General features: G+C 38.8%; 1 protein-coding gene across 1 annotated transcript in view; it reads left to right on the top strand.

The window, feature by feature from the left end:
• Nucleotides 1–10209: 10209 nt before the first annotated feature.
• The window catches only part of ATP10B (ATPase phospholipid transporting 10B (putative)), a 54769-nt gene continuing 49829 nt past the window's right edge, over nt 10210–15149 (top strand). Inside the window, exons 1-2 of the mRNA XM_062587701.1 lie at nt 10210–10487; nt 11574–11768. Coding sequence (XP_062443685.1) covers nt 10213–10487; nt 11574–11768 — 470 coding nt within the window. The 5' untranslated portion in view covers nt 10210–10212. The remainder of the gene's footprint in view (nt 10488–11573; nt 11769–15149) is intronic.

Consider the following 15149-nt stretch of genomic DNA (forward strand, 5'->3'; position numbering starts at 1 on the left):
ATAGGAGGAAAAATGAAATTAGAGTTGAAGGGAATCTTACCGCTGTATTAAAAAAAAAAAAAAAAAAAAAAAAAAAAAAAAAAAGGAGGAGGAGGAAGAATTAAGGATTCCAAACAGCATCTCAGAAGTACTGAGTTATGCCTGTTGTGCTCAGTTTCTTATAGGGAAAATTCCTAGTCTTGTTCAAGGTGAATCAGGAAACTGTGGCTGAGCAGGAAGGTTAGTTTCCTGTATTTGCTCTCGGTTGATGTGGTCCTCTCTCATTTCTCCAGACTCCCCCAAGTGATTATGTGGCGCACTACTGCCAGGATTACCTCTCCAGACTACGTGCATTTTCATGTCACTGTTGCAGAGAGGCCTGAAGAGCATCGCTCTTGACTGAACCAGAACAACCTGTGTGCACACTGGGTTCCCCAGCCCAGGTGTTTCCTGGACTTTATTTCAACAATACAGTGTGATGAGATCCTGATTAAGCTTTCCCTTGATCTTTGAGTGACATGGAGCTGTGCCCTACTGAATTGGCAGTTGTTTTAGCCTCTCTGTTTTTTCTTCCTGTTTTATATAAATAAGTAACTATTCTCTTCAGGGCACTTTGATATTCAGATTTGGAGAACTGAAATTAGAATCAGCACATTTCAACAAAAACATAGTTGTATAAAAGGTTTTTACATATAAAAGATCTTCTGGTCAATTTCCAATTTATTTTCAATTTTTTCGGCTTTCTTTTGGACTTTTACAGCATTGCTGAGTTCCCACATGAACATCTGCAACATAATTTTGATCATAAGTGCTTTATAATCATACATACTATAAATATGAGATTGTCTTTTAAAGGCCACTTCACTTTGATTTTGAATATTAACAGGAACAAACAAAAAAATTATTATTCAGACAATTGCTCTAATTTCAGTGCCCTCATTTCTGGGCTAAAATGTAACTAAATTCTGCCATTGCCAGAGTTTGAGATACCATAGTCTTCTAATTAATTAGTATGCAGGCCCACTCAAGCAGCTAGAGAGAGAGACTTATATTTAAAGGAAACACATATTAGTCTTTTTTGTAACAGTAAACTCGGAAGATTTCTGAATAGCCGGATAAAAATCCGGGAGAGAATTCACCAAATCAGTGGCAACATGGATGCTGCTCAGTTGGTGCATTCAGAAAAACAAGCAGCAGCTGCTTGAAAAGCCCCTGTGCAGGCGCAGGGATGCTAGGCTGGATGTGTAAATTTGCAGCTTACCAAGTAAGCAGTTTCCAGTTAAATGGGCTTCCAGTACAGGGGGTCTGTAACATGCCTTGCCTTGCCTCCCTGAGCTGAGGTATGGATGTCTGTGGTGACTCATTCACATTTTTAAGGGCACATTTGTCCTTTGCACAAGGAATGTCTTGTCCTAAGTCATGAAAACCGTAGCTCTGGCTACCCTTTCAATTTGATACCTCCAAGTGAGACATTATGTTTAAGGACTTTGTAAAAGCTCTGTCCACTATCTCTTCCTAGCATCTCCTCAGTTGAAGGTGGGAGGAGACCAAACATAGTTTCAGCGCTGGAATGTGATTATGGTGCAGAAGCTATCAGGGCCAACACTCATGAAAAGTGCATGAGTCCACGGGTAGCAGGAGTAGATCACTATAGTATCTGGGCATGCTTGCAGCAATGATCCTCATTGCAAAGTTAGACAGATAATTTCCATCTAAATCCTCATTTAGATGAGCGTGTGATACGGGAGACCAGAGCAAACTCCTTATTCACAGAATGAAGCTAAACAGAACATTCAGCATTACTGTTTTCAAGTTAGCAACTTCCTTCTCAAATAACAACCACCTGATAATCATCCCTGTCTTCATGACCTGTATGTCAGCTCATGATGAGAGCACATCTGTTTTGAAACCGGTCTTAATAACACAGCCGCAGCCCTATAGAAGATTGTGCTGTCTTAACGTGCCTCCACACAGCTCAAGCTAAAGGGAAGTTCTGCACCATGCAATAAAATCTCGTCTGTCCTAAGGAAAAAGTCTTATAATTAACCTATTATTGCAAGATTTTTGATTTTCTTCCCCAAGGAAAGAGAAACTAGTTGAGACATGAAAAATGTGTCAGTCTAATAGAATAGTTAGGCCCTACAGTCTAATGACGCATTAGGTTTATGAAAAGCTCTTTTCTGTTTATCCTAAACTCAGACTCAAAAACATTATATAATTGTTAATCCATATCTCTTGTTAGTTGAATGACAGCCGTCTGCAGCGGCTAGCATTTTTTTCGAATGAAGCACTTCTTTAGGACTCTTTTTTCATTTTTAGTGACTTTGTTTGTACCGCAAGCATCATTTCAGTAATATAAAATGTAACAGCATAATTTTAGGCTGCGTTCTGTATCTATCTAATCAATGTAATTGCTTTTCTCATTCTTCCCAATTCTCTTTCCATTTTTCATTAGCCTTAAACATAAAATATTTTTTCTAAATTGATGTAACTGAGCAGAAATTTCTATACAAAATTGCAAAAAATTGAAGAACTCCCTAGCAGGTAATTGCAAGACAGATAAAGAACTTTGTGGCTGAGATTTCTGTAATACTCAGCTCATTTCAAGATGTTTACCTCCCCAACTAAACCTTCCTCACAATGACTCTTTTAAATGGATGCCACATCTTCCCTATAGATGATATAGGAAAAAATCTGCTGCTTTCAATTAGGAAATGCAATGAAAGGTTTTAAAATAATGGCATTTAAAATTTGAGAAGACTTGTGCTAGTGTGCCTCCTTGCCTTACAGGCAATGTAAAAGTGAAAATATCAGGTGAAAACTTGGAGGGACGTTTTCTTAGCTATAGTTCTTAATAAGACCCACGTCTTTGTGTAAGTGTCGCACCTGCATTTTTTCACAGTACTGTCTTTTTAGGTATAAACTCCACCCTGTCTGAAATGTTGCCTGGAAGTCAATTTTCCAGAAGTGCCCAAACAATTTTTGAAAATGAGGGACAGACTTTGTCTTGCTGTGACAGCTCTGAAAGTTGCTTCTTTGTATTGCCTATGAGGAGGAGCTGTGTGTGTGTTTGTTTGTTTTTAATGTGAACCTATCATCTCCGTTAATGAGGAGCACATGATGTGTGCTTCTGCAGAAGCTTCCTGCACAGGTACAGCAAAGGCAGGACTCCTCTCTGCAGCCCCAGGAGACCTGTCACTGAGCCTGCTGCTTGAGAGGGGCGAGGCACCCTTGGAGGAGAACCTGTGCAGAAAAAGTTGTTTTCTTACTGCTGGCTTTCTGATGAGTTTTCTCTTAAAGACAGTGATACCTTTTTAAATACATGGACTCTTCAGGCAAGAGATGGCTTTTTAGAGAAGGATGTAAAGTAGGTGTCACAACTAATCTCTGTTCCTAGGTAAGAACATTGGCACTGATCTCTAATGCACTCTGTTTCTGTCATATAAAAGGAAGTTTTTTCCACAGTGGTTGGAGGAGGTTGAGCAATTACCAGCCAGCTGCTAGTTATATTGGCTGTCTATGAAGAATCAAGAGGGGCTCTTTCCATTTTCAGCAAAAGGGTGCGGGAGGAAAACATTTACCCATCAGTAGGCTGGAGCATCCCTTTTCCACTAAAGGGAAATACTTCCCACATATTTTTGTTGGTTTGCAGTTGCAGTATTTACAAATAGAAGATAGACCTGAAACATCTGGGGATGCATTTGCCAAATTCTACCAACTACATGCTGGATTTTTAAGTGCCATCTCCCTTTTGGTTCCTTCTTCGTATAGGAGATGTCTCTTAGTAGGAAAGCTCATGTTTTTGTAAAATAATGCCCATATGTTCCTGTTATAGTACGAGATATGTAAAATAATATAAAAATAAGCGTTGGTCTGCCTAAGAAGGCTTGACACAGATAAAAATATAATAAATAGTTCATCTCCGACAAACTGAACCATTACATATGTTGAGCACCACACTCAAACAGGGCTCAGCAGCATTTCTTCCACCTTTGCCTACTAATGCACCTTCCAGCTCTTCGTTCCTCCTGACAAGAGGAATAGATAATTATTTTGTTTCTCTCTAGCTTTGAAATATGTTCAATTCCCTTGAATGCTTTTATATTATAGATACAGTGAAAGCTTACTGCAGTGTAAGCCAAACCTGAGCACACATTGGCTTTGCAGATGTTCAGGGCAGACTCCTAGTGCTAATCTTAACCGTGGCGACAGTTCTCTTCACTGATGAAATACAATAAGAAAATAAATGAGCCTTCCAAAACAGTAGATTTAAGAATGGTAGCCTTAGGCTTTATGAGGTATAATTAACAGCTGCTTATTGCAGTAAGCACATTACTATTGTTTTTATACCATATGTAAAATCTCCTTTTTTTGTGACAGAATAGTCAATAGCATTTCACAGATAGTATCTTTTTTAGAGCAGCATTACAAAACCATTTGGCAAAAAAATTTTGTCTTTTCCAAGAATAGCATAGAGCACTCTTTTGAAAGTAATAAAGTTGGATATTTTAATCTGTGTGCAAATGACAAGGAAAAAATTGTTTAATGACATTGTCCCTTTGATTTGCCTGATGATAAATGTTAACAAATTGCACCCCCAATCTCCGTAGAAAGAGTACTATGTCAGTCCTCCTTTTGTTGCAAAGAAATTCTGATTTTCAACATCTTCCTGATGACAGTGTGAATGATACCATTTTAATTTATAGTCTATTGTTCGCTTCACTCTTTCATCAAATATCAGGGATCTTGAAAACTTTCTTGAACATATATTTTTCCATAATTTTAAGAATTTAAAAGATTTTCACAGCTTTGGTATTACTTTACATGTTTCAGGAATTTTGATGCAGGCTTGTGAAATAGTGTGACCACTGTGTCTACTCTCCTGTGCTAACACCAGCTACACAATTCTCAGCTCACATCCTAATGTAACTTGATGTCTGGTTGACACATTTCTGTGTAGTTAAGTTATCTTTGTTATAAATAGATCCTACCTGAATCACTTATATGATACTTTCTGTCTTGTTTTTTCCAAATGCAGAAGCTCAGGAAATGAGATGGCTAGACATGTTTCAGTTTTTTGCATATCTCTTGAGATCATAAGATCCCCAGTGGAAAGTCAGAGAAAAGTGACAAAACTTTGGACAGTAGGAAAGACTGCCATTCTTAAAGGGAAGAATAATATAGTTAATGATTCATTATAACTTGATGTAATGAGTATATGTCTATGGTTGTAGGAACCTCAAGGGGCATCTCCTGAAGGAGGGAGGGGGCTTGTCCTAGGTTAGATTGCTGGTATTCTCCTGCAACACCTTGTGGGAGATACTGGTGACAAATACGTGTCTGATCGGGTGAGAGCTACCCATAGGTACAGGCATAAATAGCAGAAGGGACAGAAAGAGGGAAAATAGTGTCTTGTAACTGAGGGTTTTTCCAACTGTTGAATTGGACTCCAAGGGAATGAGGGTAGTACTATTCGTTGACTACAACTTCAGAAAAGACTGGACAATGAGGCATTAAGAGCTTACCTGTCCACTTTACACCATTACCCCGAAGGTAAATCATAATGGCTATTCCTCGGTATGTGTTACTTGAATAATTTCTCCAGATTCCCTCCCACTTACTAGGGTTTGAGGACGTGGAGAGGTTCCTTTTGTGCCCTTCTCTCAAAGTCAGAGCTGAGCTGGAGCACAGCCACGTGCCTTTGCCTGCGATGCTCACGAGGGTGACGCCTTGGTTAGCCAGAGGGTAACTGCGCGTTAACGCAAAGTGCTGCAGCCATAGCGGGTGCTTCTCTGCCGATTCTGACCTCGCAGGCTGAAAGTCGCAAAATCCTGGCTGGAAATAAAGCCGGCCACTGGAACTCATTAATCCCTATTAAAGACAAGTGTTTCTGAAGTGGCCAACAAAGGAGAGCTTAGGTGAAACAGCAATCGCTCTCATGTGCCAGCACTGGAATTAATACTTGTAATCTTTATGCTGAAGTAGAATAGCTGGCAAATGTCAAACATAATAGCATCCAAAATGTCTGCATCACCCTGATCCTTCTCTTTCTGGATATGCATTATGGTACTGAGCTTCACTAGCCAGATGGAAGAAAAACAGTCAATTTAGTAAATATATGTTGGAAAAGTCCATGCTTCAATGGATTTTCGGTGATATCTCTCTGAATAGACATACATCACATGGGTGGGCCAGATACATATTCCAGAACTGCAGAGAAAGGATAAAACTCTTCAAGAAAGGGCTGGGACAGAGACCTTAGATGTATTACCAGAAGAATGCAGGGTTTTTTATGGATTTCCTACCACACAGAAAGTAACTGGCATAAAACAACAAAGTGCTTGTAACACACTTGGAAGATTCTTGTTATCAGTTGGCTGAAGTAAGAAAACTGTGGTTTTACAGAAGAACACATCTCTGAGTTCTTTCTTCTTTCCTGTTTGGTCATCTGCTAACATTGACAAGTTCAGGCTCCTTTTTATCCTTAGTGATCTGAAATAATAAGCATTATGTTTGGTTCTGTTAGTTTTTTCACTGCCCTCACTGTAATTCCTGTGTCAGGAAAGCCATTAGCTTGTTGCTTTCATTATGCATCCAGCTACATAATTTTTCCCAGTATAACCGTTGCTTGCTTTTGCACGGTTTACATTATGAAGTCTGTATGTTTCCTCTGACACATTTAATTGTATGTTGGCACCAGTCGACCTCTCTCTTCATGGATGCAGCACTAGTTTTGACCATTGCCTTGCAAAGAAACCACTGAAGAGAAGGTTGATTTCCAAACTGAATAGAACTAGGTCATTCTTTCATTGATTTATATACTAAGGAACAGTTAAAGATGAGGTGGGGACAAGACCCTATCTTGAATGTCAAGCAACTTCCCTAACTATGATTTGTGAAGCTGTAGAAAGAGTTTCTCATGGAAGTTGTGGAAGGCATGCTATTTTTTATGATAAAGCTGTTTTAATTAATCTTTTTTCTTTTATTTATAGAAAAATGCCTGAATTTATTGCTTCTTTTTTTATTTGTGATTTCAAAGCAATTTTATCCTGTTTTGGTGTATCACAGGTACAGAAATAATTTGGGGCTCTGACAGGCTATAAGGTTATATGTGACTCATACATCCAGCACTTAGTATATATATTTGTTGTTAGAGACACGAGTAGTGCCGTGAGTCTTTGAACCGCCAAAGACCACAACTCTTCCATCCACTGATCAGATATTAATTTATGATGTAGCTGAAATCAAGTGGACAGCTTATTACTCCGAACAGAGGGCAGATGTGTCTAGCCTTTAAATAGCAACCACAAGATGCATCGTTTCACTACAGCATTCCCACTGAGCGATCAGTATGCTTCGTAGTAACTACTAGGGATTTAATCATTGTATCTTCATTGTAAAATATTTCAAGACTACAGATTAAAATGTATAACGTAAGAAAGTCCTAGCTTTAAGGTAGCTAAGACTGGACATCACTTTGACTTCAGTCAAAGCACTCATTTATCTGGGCATGGGCAGAGTAGTCAGTATGGATTACATGAGGTCCTATCTACAGATTAAACAACAAGTTTCTTCATTTCTGAACAAAGACATTTACAGCTTTCGGCTGTATGCACATGTGTCTCTTAACGTATCGCCTTCAAATGATTCATCTTGCCTTTCTGTTGTAAACAAGCACCAAGTGCTCTAAAATCCAGACATGAGGAAGACTGTTACAAAGTTTGCTCTACTTTGTGTGCTCAGTCACGTTAATAGTTTAAATCTGGTGTCTTATGAACAAAAGGTTCCCAAGATCAAAGTCCTCTTTAAAAAAACAAAACAAACCCACTTTTATAAACACAGCTTATTCCCTGATATATTTTTGATCCTGGGTACTCAAGGATCAACCATAGTTCTGCCATTGTTCAGCACTAGGCCTGCTCGTTCCTCAACCCTCGGTCATCGTGTCCCCCAGCCTTAACGTATTTTTACAGCAGAACTTCAAGACAAAAAAAAAAAAAAAATGCTATTATCCCTCTCTTAAAAATGAAAAGAATGGAAAGATAAAGATGAATGAAATCTAAATATCAAAGGCATGTGGTCACCCAGGTAATTTTTGTCAGAGCACAGAACTAATGCATTTTTTTTTCAATTACCTGACCTGAAGCAATAGACCGTTGCCTCCCTCCCAATATTTGGCCTTTCCTGAAGTCCCAGCCAGCACTCCATGCTTTTCTTTGTTGCCTGTGCACCTTTTTCCTCCTAGCTCTTCACATGCATAGAGCAAAATTCACAAAATGCCATTACACGCTGTTAAGAGACAGCTGCTTATTGGTGTCTTGTCCTGGTACACTGGGGTTGTAGCCCAGGCTTTGTCTGGGACTGGGACAATCTTCCTCCTCCCACCGGTGCAAGATTCTCACGAGTGGCCAAGAGCAGCGCAGCAAAGGAGATCCAGGTGCTTGGGGTTTGAGTCGTCACACCTTCCTCCCACCGTTCTCCCTCAGCCTTTATGTCAGTGGCAGCTGCTTTACCTTGCGATAAAGCTAGTTTTTCCATAGCTATTGAAAACACAGTGAAGTTATCTGAAAGGAGGGAATAAACACAGAAATTCCAGTCTGTGGAGCACAATACAAGTAACTGCAGGTTCTGTTAAAAGCTCTTTTTGCTTGCTTGTTCTCATTTTTTCTCTTTCCTTTCATTTTTCTATCAGTTTGTAGCACTGAAGTCTCTATCAGGGTAGTAACCGCTCAGGGTAACATGGCAGTCTGGATTCCCTAGGCCTTGGGATTTTAGGTTTGTATTAACCTAGATAGCATCTCCAGGTTTTTGAGAGGTGTAAATTAGTCGCTCTTACCATCGTAGAGGGTCACCAGGCACTGCTTAGCAACCTGAACTCCAAACAGCAGTTTTTGAGCAGTTAGTAAGTGATAGTGCATAAACATGCTTTGCAGTTTGCTGATGAAACGACATACTTCAGATGTGTCATGAAATTCAGGACAGCATAATCTTCCCCTCCTATGACCTAATAACACCCATCTTCTTAATCTGATTATGATTTTTTTTCTAAAGAAAATCACAAATTGCATACATTAAAGGAAAGGCTGAAAAGCAGAGAGAAACAAAGGACCCACCTGTAATAAATGTATAAGCCAATTTAAAGTTTTAATGTGTTTCAGCTGTGTTTATTTAGACTTGTACAAATGTGTGGATATTTTAGTCTGCTTCAAACATGATTTTAAATGAAGCTTAAACCAGTTCTTAAGTGAGTTAATCTAAGTGACCATAGTCCAAGCTTAAATGAAATTTCTTTCTCCATATTTCCCACAGTCTAGGTAAGCTCGTTTGGTTCAGGTATTTGATTTAGTTGAACTTCGAAGTTACGCAAAGCCAGAGCCCTTGTTTGCTGTTTTGTTTTTCACTTTATACTGCCTCACCTGTATATGGGAGCTTCCAGACCCCATACCTGACCACCAGTCCTGCTGGGGAGCTGAGATTTTAGCACGTTTAGATTCAGCACAGCAGTATATACACCTGCACTTCGGAGCCTCAGCGTTGTGGATTTGGGATTGCAATTGCAGTTGCAAATGTGTGAACAACTCAGAAGACAAGTGTCCTATGATAATAGGATTAGTATTAGTAGATTGAATTCCTTTATCTCTCCAAGCAATAAAACAGCCATTGTTTTACTGCTAGCTGACATTTTTCATTTAAATCACATTTCTATGGAGACTTTGAAAAACTGTTATGTGAATGTAAATGAGATTAAGCTGATGTTGCAGTTCTTTATTATCTGAACCATTAAGATTCAACACCTGAGCCAGTCTCTTTGTAAATAATTGTGAATAGAAAAAGTATTGTAAGAAAGAGACATTTGAAGAAAAATGCCTGAATAGATTTGGTGGCAGTTTATGACTGAGAAAAATGATAAAAACCATTGTTCACATCTGTTATAAATTGGTTTTTATCTACATTAGTTTGCAGTTACAACACAGAGAACAGGGAGAATTTTTTTTCCCCCACAGAGACAGAAATAGATTTTTCCATATTGAAGATTTTGTTGTACCTCTTATTTTATGCTATTCTGTAGAAAGTGCTGAGCTTAAAGACTGAACCTGTAATGTACTGAACAGCAGTATTGTTTGCTGCTTTAAACCTAACCTGGCAAGGTACAAAGTGAATTTTCTACCAGCGTGGAATTGGTTTTCAGTTCTTGTCGTGCATTTTTCTTTCAGCCTGACATCCCTGCTGAAAATGGCTTTGTCTGTGGACTCGGCTTTGTATCGCTGGCAGCGTCTGGGAGCTCCACATCCCTCCCAGGCGCTCTCAGAATCGACACCACTACTGTTTTCTGTCAAAGACAGGCTGAAATTCATCTTAAACAAATGGAGGATTGTGTTTCCCAACAACGGGAGGCAGCAGAAAGACTGGGACCAAGCTGCTAGATTTTATTCTGGAAATAGGATACAGACGACAAAATACACCTGGCTCACTTTTTTGCCCCAAAATCTCTTTGAGCAGTTTCACAGGTAAAAACTCATTCAATGATACATGTTATTTAAGAACTCTCTCTGAAGAACGGTATTTGAGGGTGATGGAGAAGGGCTGCTTTTGTGGTTACTGTATTACTAAAACTTCGTTGGTTGTTTATCTATACTCAAATATTAGATGATTCACACTGAAATGGAGGGTTAAAGTAAATAAATAGTGTGCTAAGCACTGTTGTGTATAATTTGCTCTTTTGATCTTGAGGCCAACTTCTCTGAGTGCTGGAGCAGTCTTCTATGTAAAAATTTTGAATAATTTATTTAAGAATTCCTGTTTCTGAGTTGAATAAACTTCTAATATTTAAGAACGTGAGACATTTTCTTTATATGTGTTGAGACACCCATGCAATTTTGTAGATTTCAGAAGCTTACAGATAATTTTAGTATGTTTTTAGGGGGGGTAATTGACTTTGTTCACCATCTTATAAACAGTATACATACATATGTATACAGAATTGTATATAAAAGATGGATAGTGCTAGGTCGGGTCTCTTTCCAAGGCCTGTTGTGAGATGAGGTATCTGAGCATAATGAATCATGTCAATAAATGCCTAGGGAAACAGCATTAGGGTAAAGATAAATGAAAGCTGTCTATCCATCTCCAGCTTTGAAATTTGTTTAGTATATTAGATTTATACTTCTATAATTTCTTCATCCTTTTTTCTGTACACTTGGTAAACTCATGAAGGCCTTCATAGATTCCTGCTGGGGACAATTTTATAATTCTGAGCATGTGTTTTTTGTACCCATTCTGGTACACTGATGTGGTTTTTGAGAATTTTGCTTGATTTTGTGCTTATTTTAAGGACTGAGGGAGTGGGGGATCATTAAAGAAGCTGATAAATGTATTTGTAATGGATATTTGTATGGAGAACTTAAGGCAGCTATAAAATAATGAAAACGTATCTCTCAGGCTTACTGTAAAGTAACTAATCCCATCTGGGAAAGGAAGAGGAGGTAGAGATGTGGAAAGATCAATGTTCCTGTGAGACTAAATGGGGGATGTTCATCAAGAAAAAGACATGTTTTAAATTCTGACTACATTTAATTTCTTTTATGCCCTTTCAGACTGGCTAATCTTTATTTCCTCTTCTTGGTGGTTCTAAACTGGTTCCCACAAGTGGAAGTTTTCCACCGGGAGATTACTATGCTGCCTTTGATTGCGGTGCTGCTTGCCATCACAGTGAAAGATGCTATTGAAGACTACAGAAAATATCAATTTGATAAGACTATAAACTCCACCAAAACCAGGGTATATGACAAGTAAGTAGACTAAACTGATGATTTTTTTCTTGTGTTTGATATGGTGGAAATTGCTCATCTGATTTCACAATAATTCCCTTGCTGCTTCTCAGTAAGTTTAGGAAAACTCTTATAAAGAGGGGTAGTTTTTTGCCTTCAGAGTGTTTGTTTCATTTATGTCACTCACTTAGTCATCCTAATATCACTCAAGTTTTGTCTCAGGCTGTAGCAGCGTGTGCTTATATACAGCTTCTCATTCCAAGTTTCTAAACCGGTTTGCCAGCGCACAAAACATCTTGTCCAAGTAGCTGAAGGATCTGGAGGAAAAGTGACGCAGAGCACCTGAAATGTAGCCAAGTGTGGAACAGACGTCTGGGCTGTTAAGTTTGAACCATGTTTTACGAAATTTTTCCACTAAAACTATTAATACAAAAACTAATATTGAACTATATTCAAGGTGAAGCATAACCAGGAACTGAAAAAAATTCAGTAGGATTTCCAGTAAGTACAAGTGATCAATACATCACAGTTTCACTTTGAAGATGGTACAACACCCATGTGCTGGAAGCTGCGATGTTTGCTCAGTACTGACTCAGAAGGAAGAAATATTTCCATATGTAATTCTTGTTGCAACATTTAGATTTCATCAGAGTTTCTTGTCCAAGTAATAACTTGACCTAACACTAGTTAGCTTGTCACTACATAACATAATCGGGATTTTGCTTTGGAAGGAACTAAAATACTGGTGTCTGTTCTCTTTCTCATTCCTTTTTAAGCCCAGGTCTATAGAGGAAAAATTACTATGTTTCATATGCATTCGGGTAGTTCTCTTGGAAGTTAACTGTCCTACATGCTGCGTATTTACGTGCAGAAGCATGAGAGCCAATGAGGAAAAGGAAATGTGCAGTGGGAAGAAATTACTGGGTGAGAGAGGGATGCTTCGGATGTCCAGGGCTGGAGGACTATGCGTGTGTATAATCCTTGCTGCTACTAACCCATAGGCTTGCTTGGGTTGTATGAGGTTTTTTTTTTTTTTTTTTTTTTTTTTTTTTGGTCTGTTTGTTATTTTGAACACTCTGCGTGAAGGGCATGTGACAACCAGCAGTAGATAAAGGAGGTGAAGGGAGAAGTGCTGGCTCTGCGGAGGTTTATAGCAACCTGTTGTTGACTTCGGAGGCGCAGTGCTCTGCCCATTACCTTTGAACTTCCTGACAGCTCCCACGCCAAGCAAGGCAGAAAAGCTTCAAGTGAACGGTGAAACCTGCACGCGTTCTTCGGTTCGTCCCAGTTCTACATTAAAACCAAGACCTGGGCAGGTACGCCGAGCCAGGGAAACGCCAGGATGGGGCCTCCAGGCATATCCTAACAGGAATAACAACCCTTTCAGGATGCTTTTGTAGCTGTGACGTGCTTCCCAGCAGGCTCTAGGACGCGGCACGAGGCCAAACGGGATACTACCTGTCTTCAGGCAGGTGGAGGCTGTAGTCGAGCGAGGCGGTCCTGGACTCCGGACAGCCTGCCTCTTCTCCTCCCTGCTTTGAAGTTCATCTGGATTAGTGAACTGTTCTCACCTTGTTGTTATTAAATTTGAAGCAACATTCTGATAGGAGAGCAAGATGTCATGGAAGAGTGTTCGAGGCTGCTTCTCTGTGAAGATGTGGACAAAACTTTTTTTCAGAAGAACGTGCTGCCAATGTGCCTCTTCTGACACTGAAATCCAAAATGAAGAGATGGAGAGGAGAGGAAAAGTAAAGAAAAGAAAGAATAAAAATGAAAGCAAACGAGTGATCATTTCTAATTTGCCCTTTGGAAGAAAGAAGTGGAAGGAAAATCCAAACAGACACTATGATTGCAATGAAATTAAAACTACAAAATACACCCTCTTGACTTTCCTCCCTAAAAATATCTCTGAACAGTTTCACCGTTTTGCCAATATTTATTTTGTGGCCATTGCACTGCTGAATTTTGTGCCAGTGGTTAATGCTTTCCAACCAGAAGTTTCTGTGATCCCAATTTGTGTTATAATGGCCATTACAGCCATTAAAGATGCTTGGGAGGACTTTCGACGGTACAAATTGGACAAAGAAATCAATAATATGGGCTGTTATGTTTACAGCAGGTGAGTTTTGTACAACTTTTATTAAGAAAAAAATTTGGCTTGGGATCCTTCATCAGTGGTGATGCTTTTTCTTTAAAAACATTTAATATATTGTCCTAGTGGAAAATCATAGTGATTAGACAAGTCTGGGAAAATCATGATGGTTAGGTAAACCTAGTATTTGTTTTGACACAGGGAAGGATAGTCCTCTGTGGTTTAAGCCTCATGTTCCAACTGGGAGGGAAAGTTAAAGTTGCATGGTATTGCAGTGGCTGTCTCTTAGCTGTGGAGGACAGTGGAAGCCATGTGCTCAAATAACTACTGAGTATCTGGATTTTTAAGGAAATTGCAAGAGGTCTTAATTTTATCGATATAAGGTAACACAAAACAAGATCAGGAATGGGACCTATTTGTATCAATACAGCCCTTTACACTTCCTGAATTTTATATGGCTTCAGTTGTGTTTTCAATTATATGTAAAATAAAACTGAGTAAAAACATAGTTTAAAACCATAAGATAGTAATATATGCCTCTGATCATCTCTGAGTGAATCAACTATGAGTGGCTGTGCTGAGCTCTTCAAAATATTTCATGCCATCTTGCTTTTAGGATTTTAAGGAGTTTAAAAATTATATTTTATTAGTATGAGACCAGTCCTCTCAGCAGAAGATGACTTCTTCCTGTTAAAATACCACATTTGAGAGCTAGAAGAGCAGAATTCCATTTCCCTGAAAGTTGCTTCTCATCCCTTACGTTAATTGACAGTGTTTTATACAATGTACGTTGTCACACGTAAGATCTTGCAGAACTCCGGCTTTTCTCACACAGTGCTGCCATTGCTGTTTGTTTCTTTTGTGTGTGTTTCTGTTTTTATTTTATATCCTGCTGATTAAACAGGGAAACAGTGCATTTGCTTGGGCTACTTGATTTAAAAAGTAGGTGTTTTATAAGTTTCTAAACATTATTCAGCTAAGAGTTCTCTGTCGATAATTTCTAGCTCTTTGGGTTGGTTACAGAATTGCTTCTTTTGCCTATCTTTGAGGCTGCAGTTTAGCTGGATTTTTTATTCTTTTCAATGTTGCATTAATCCATGAGGCAATGAGACTTACGTATTTTTTATTGCCAGTCTGAAAGGGAATAGTAGGTGATGCAGTAGATACTAGTGAATAGATCTGCATGGGGAATCTTATTTATTTCCCCTTTAGATAAAACAATAATGGTAATTTATATATAAAAGACATTTACTATGAGAATGCAAGAAGTGGGAAAAATCAATAAAGCTTGTTTTTGTATGAGAGAAAAA

Source organism: Rhea pennata, chromosome 14, assembly GCF_028389875.1.
Source record: "Rhea pennata isolate bPtePen1 chromosome 14, bPtePen1.pri, whole genome shotgun sequence".
Lineage (NCBI taxonomy): Eukaryota > Metazoa > Chordata > Aves > Rheiformes > Rheidae > Rhea > Rhea pennata.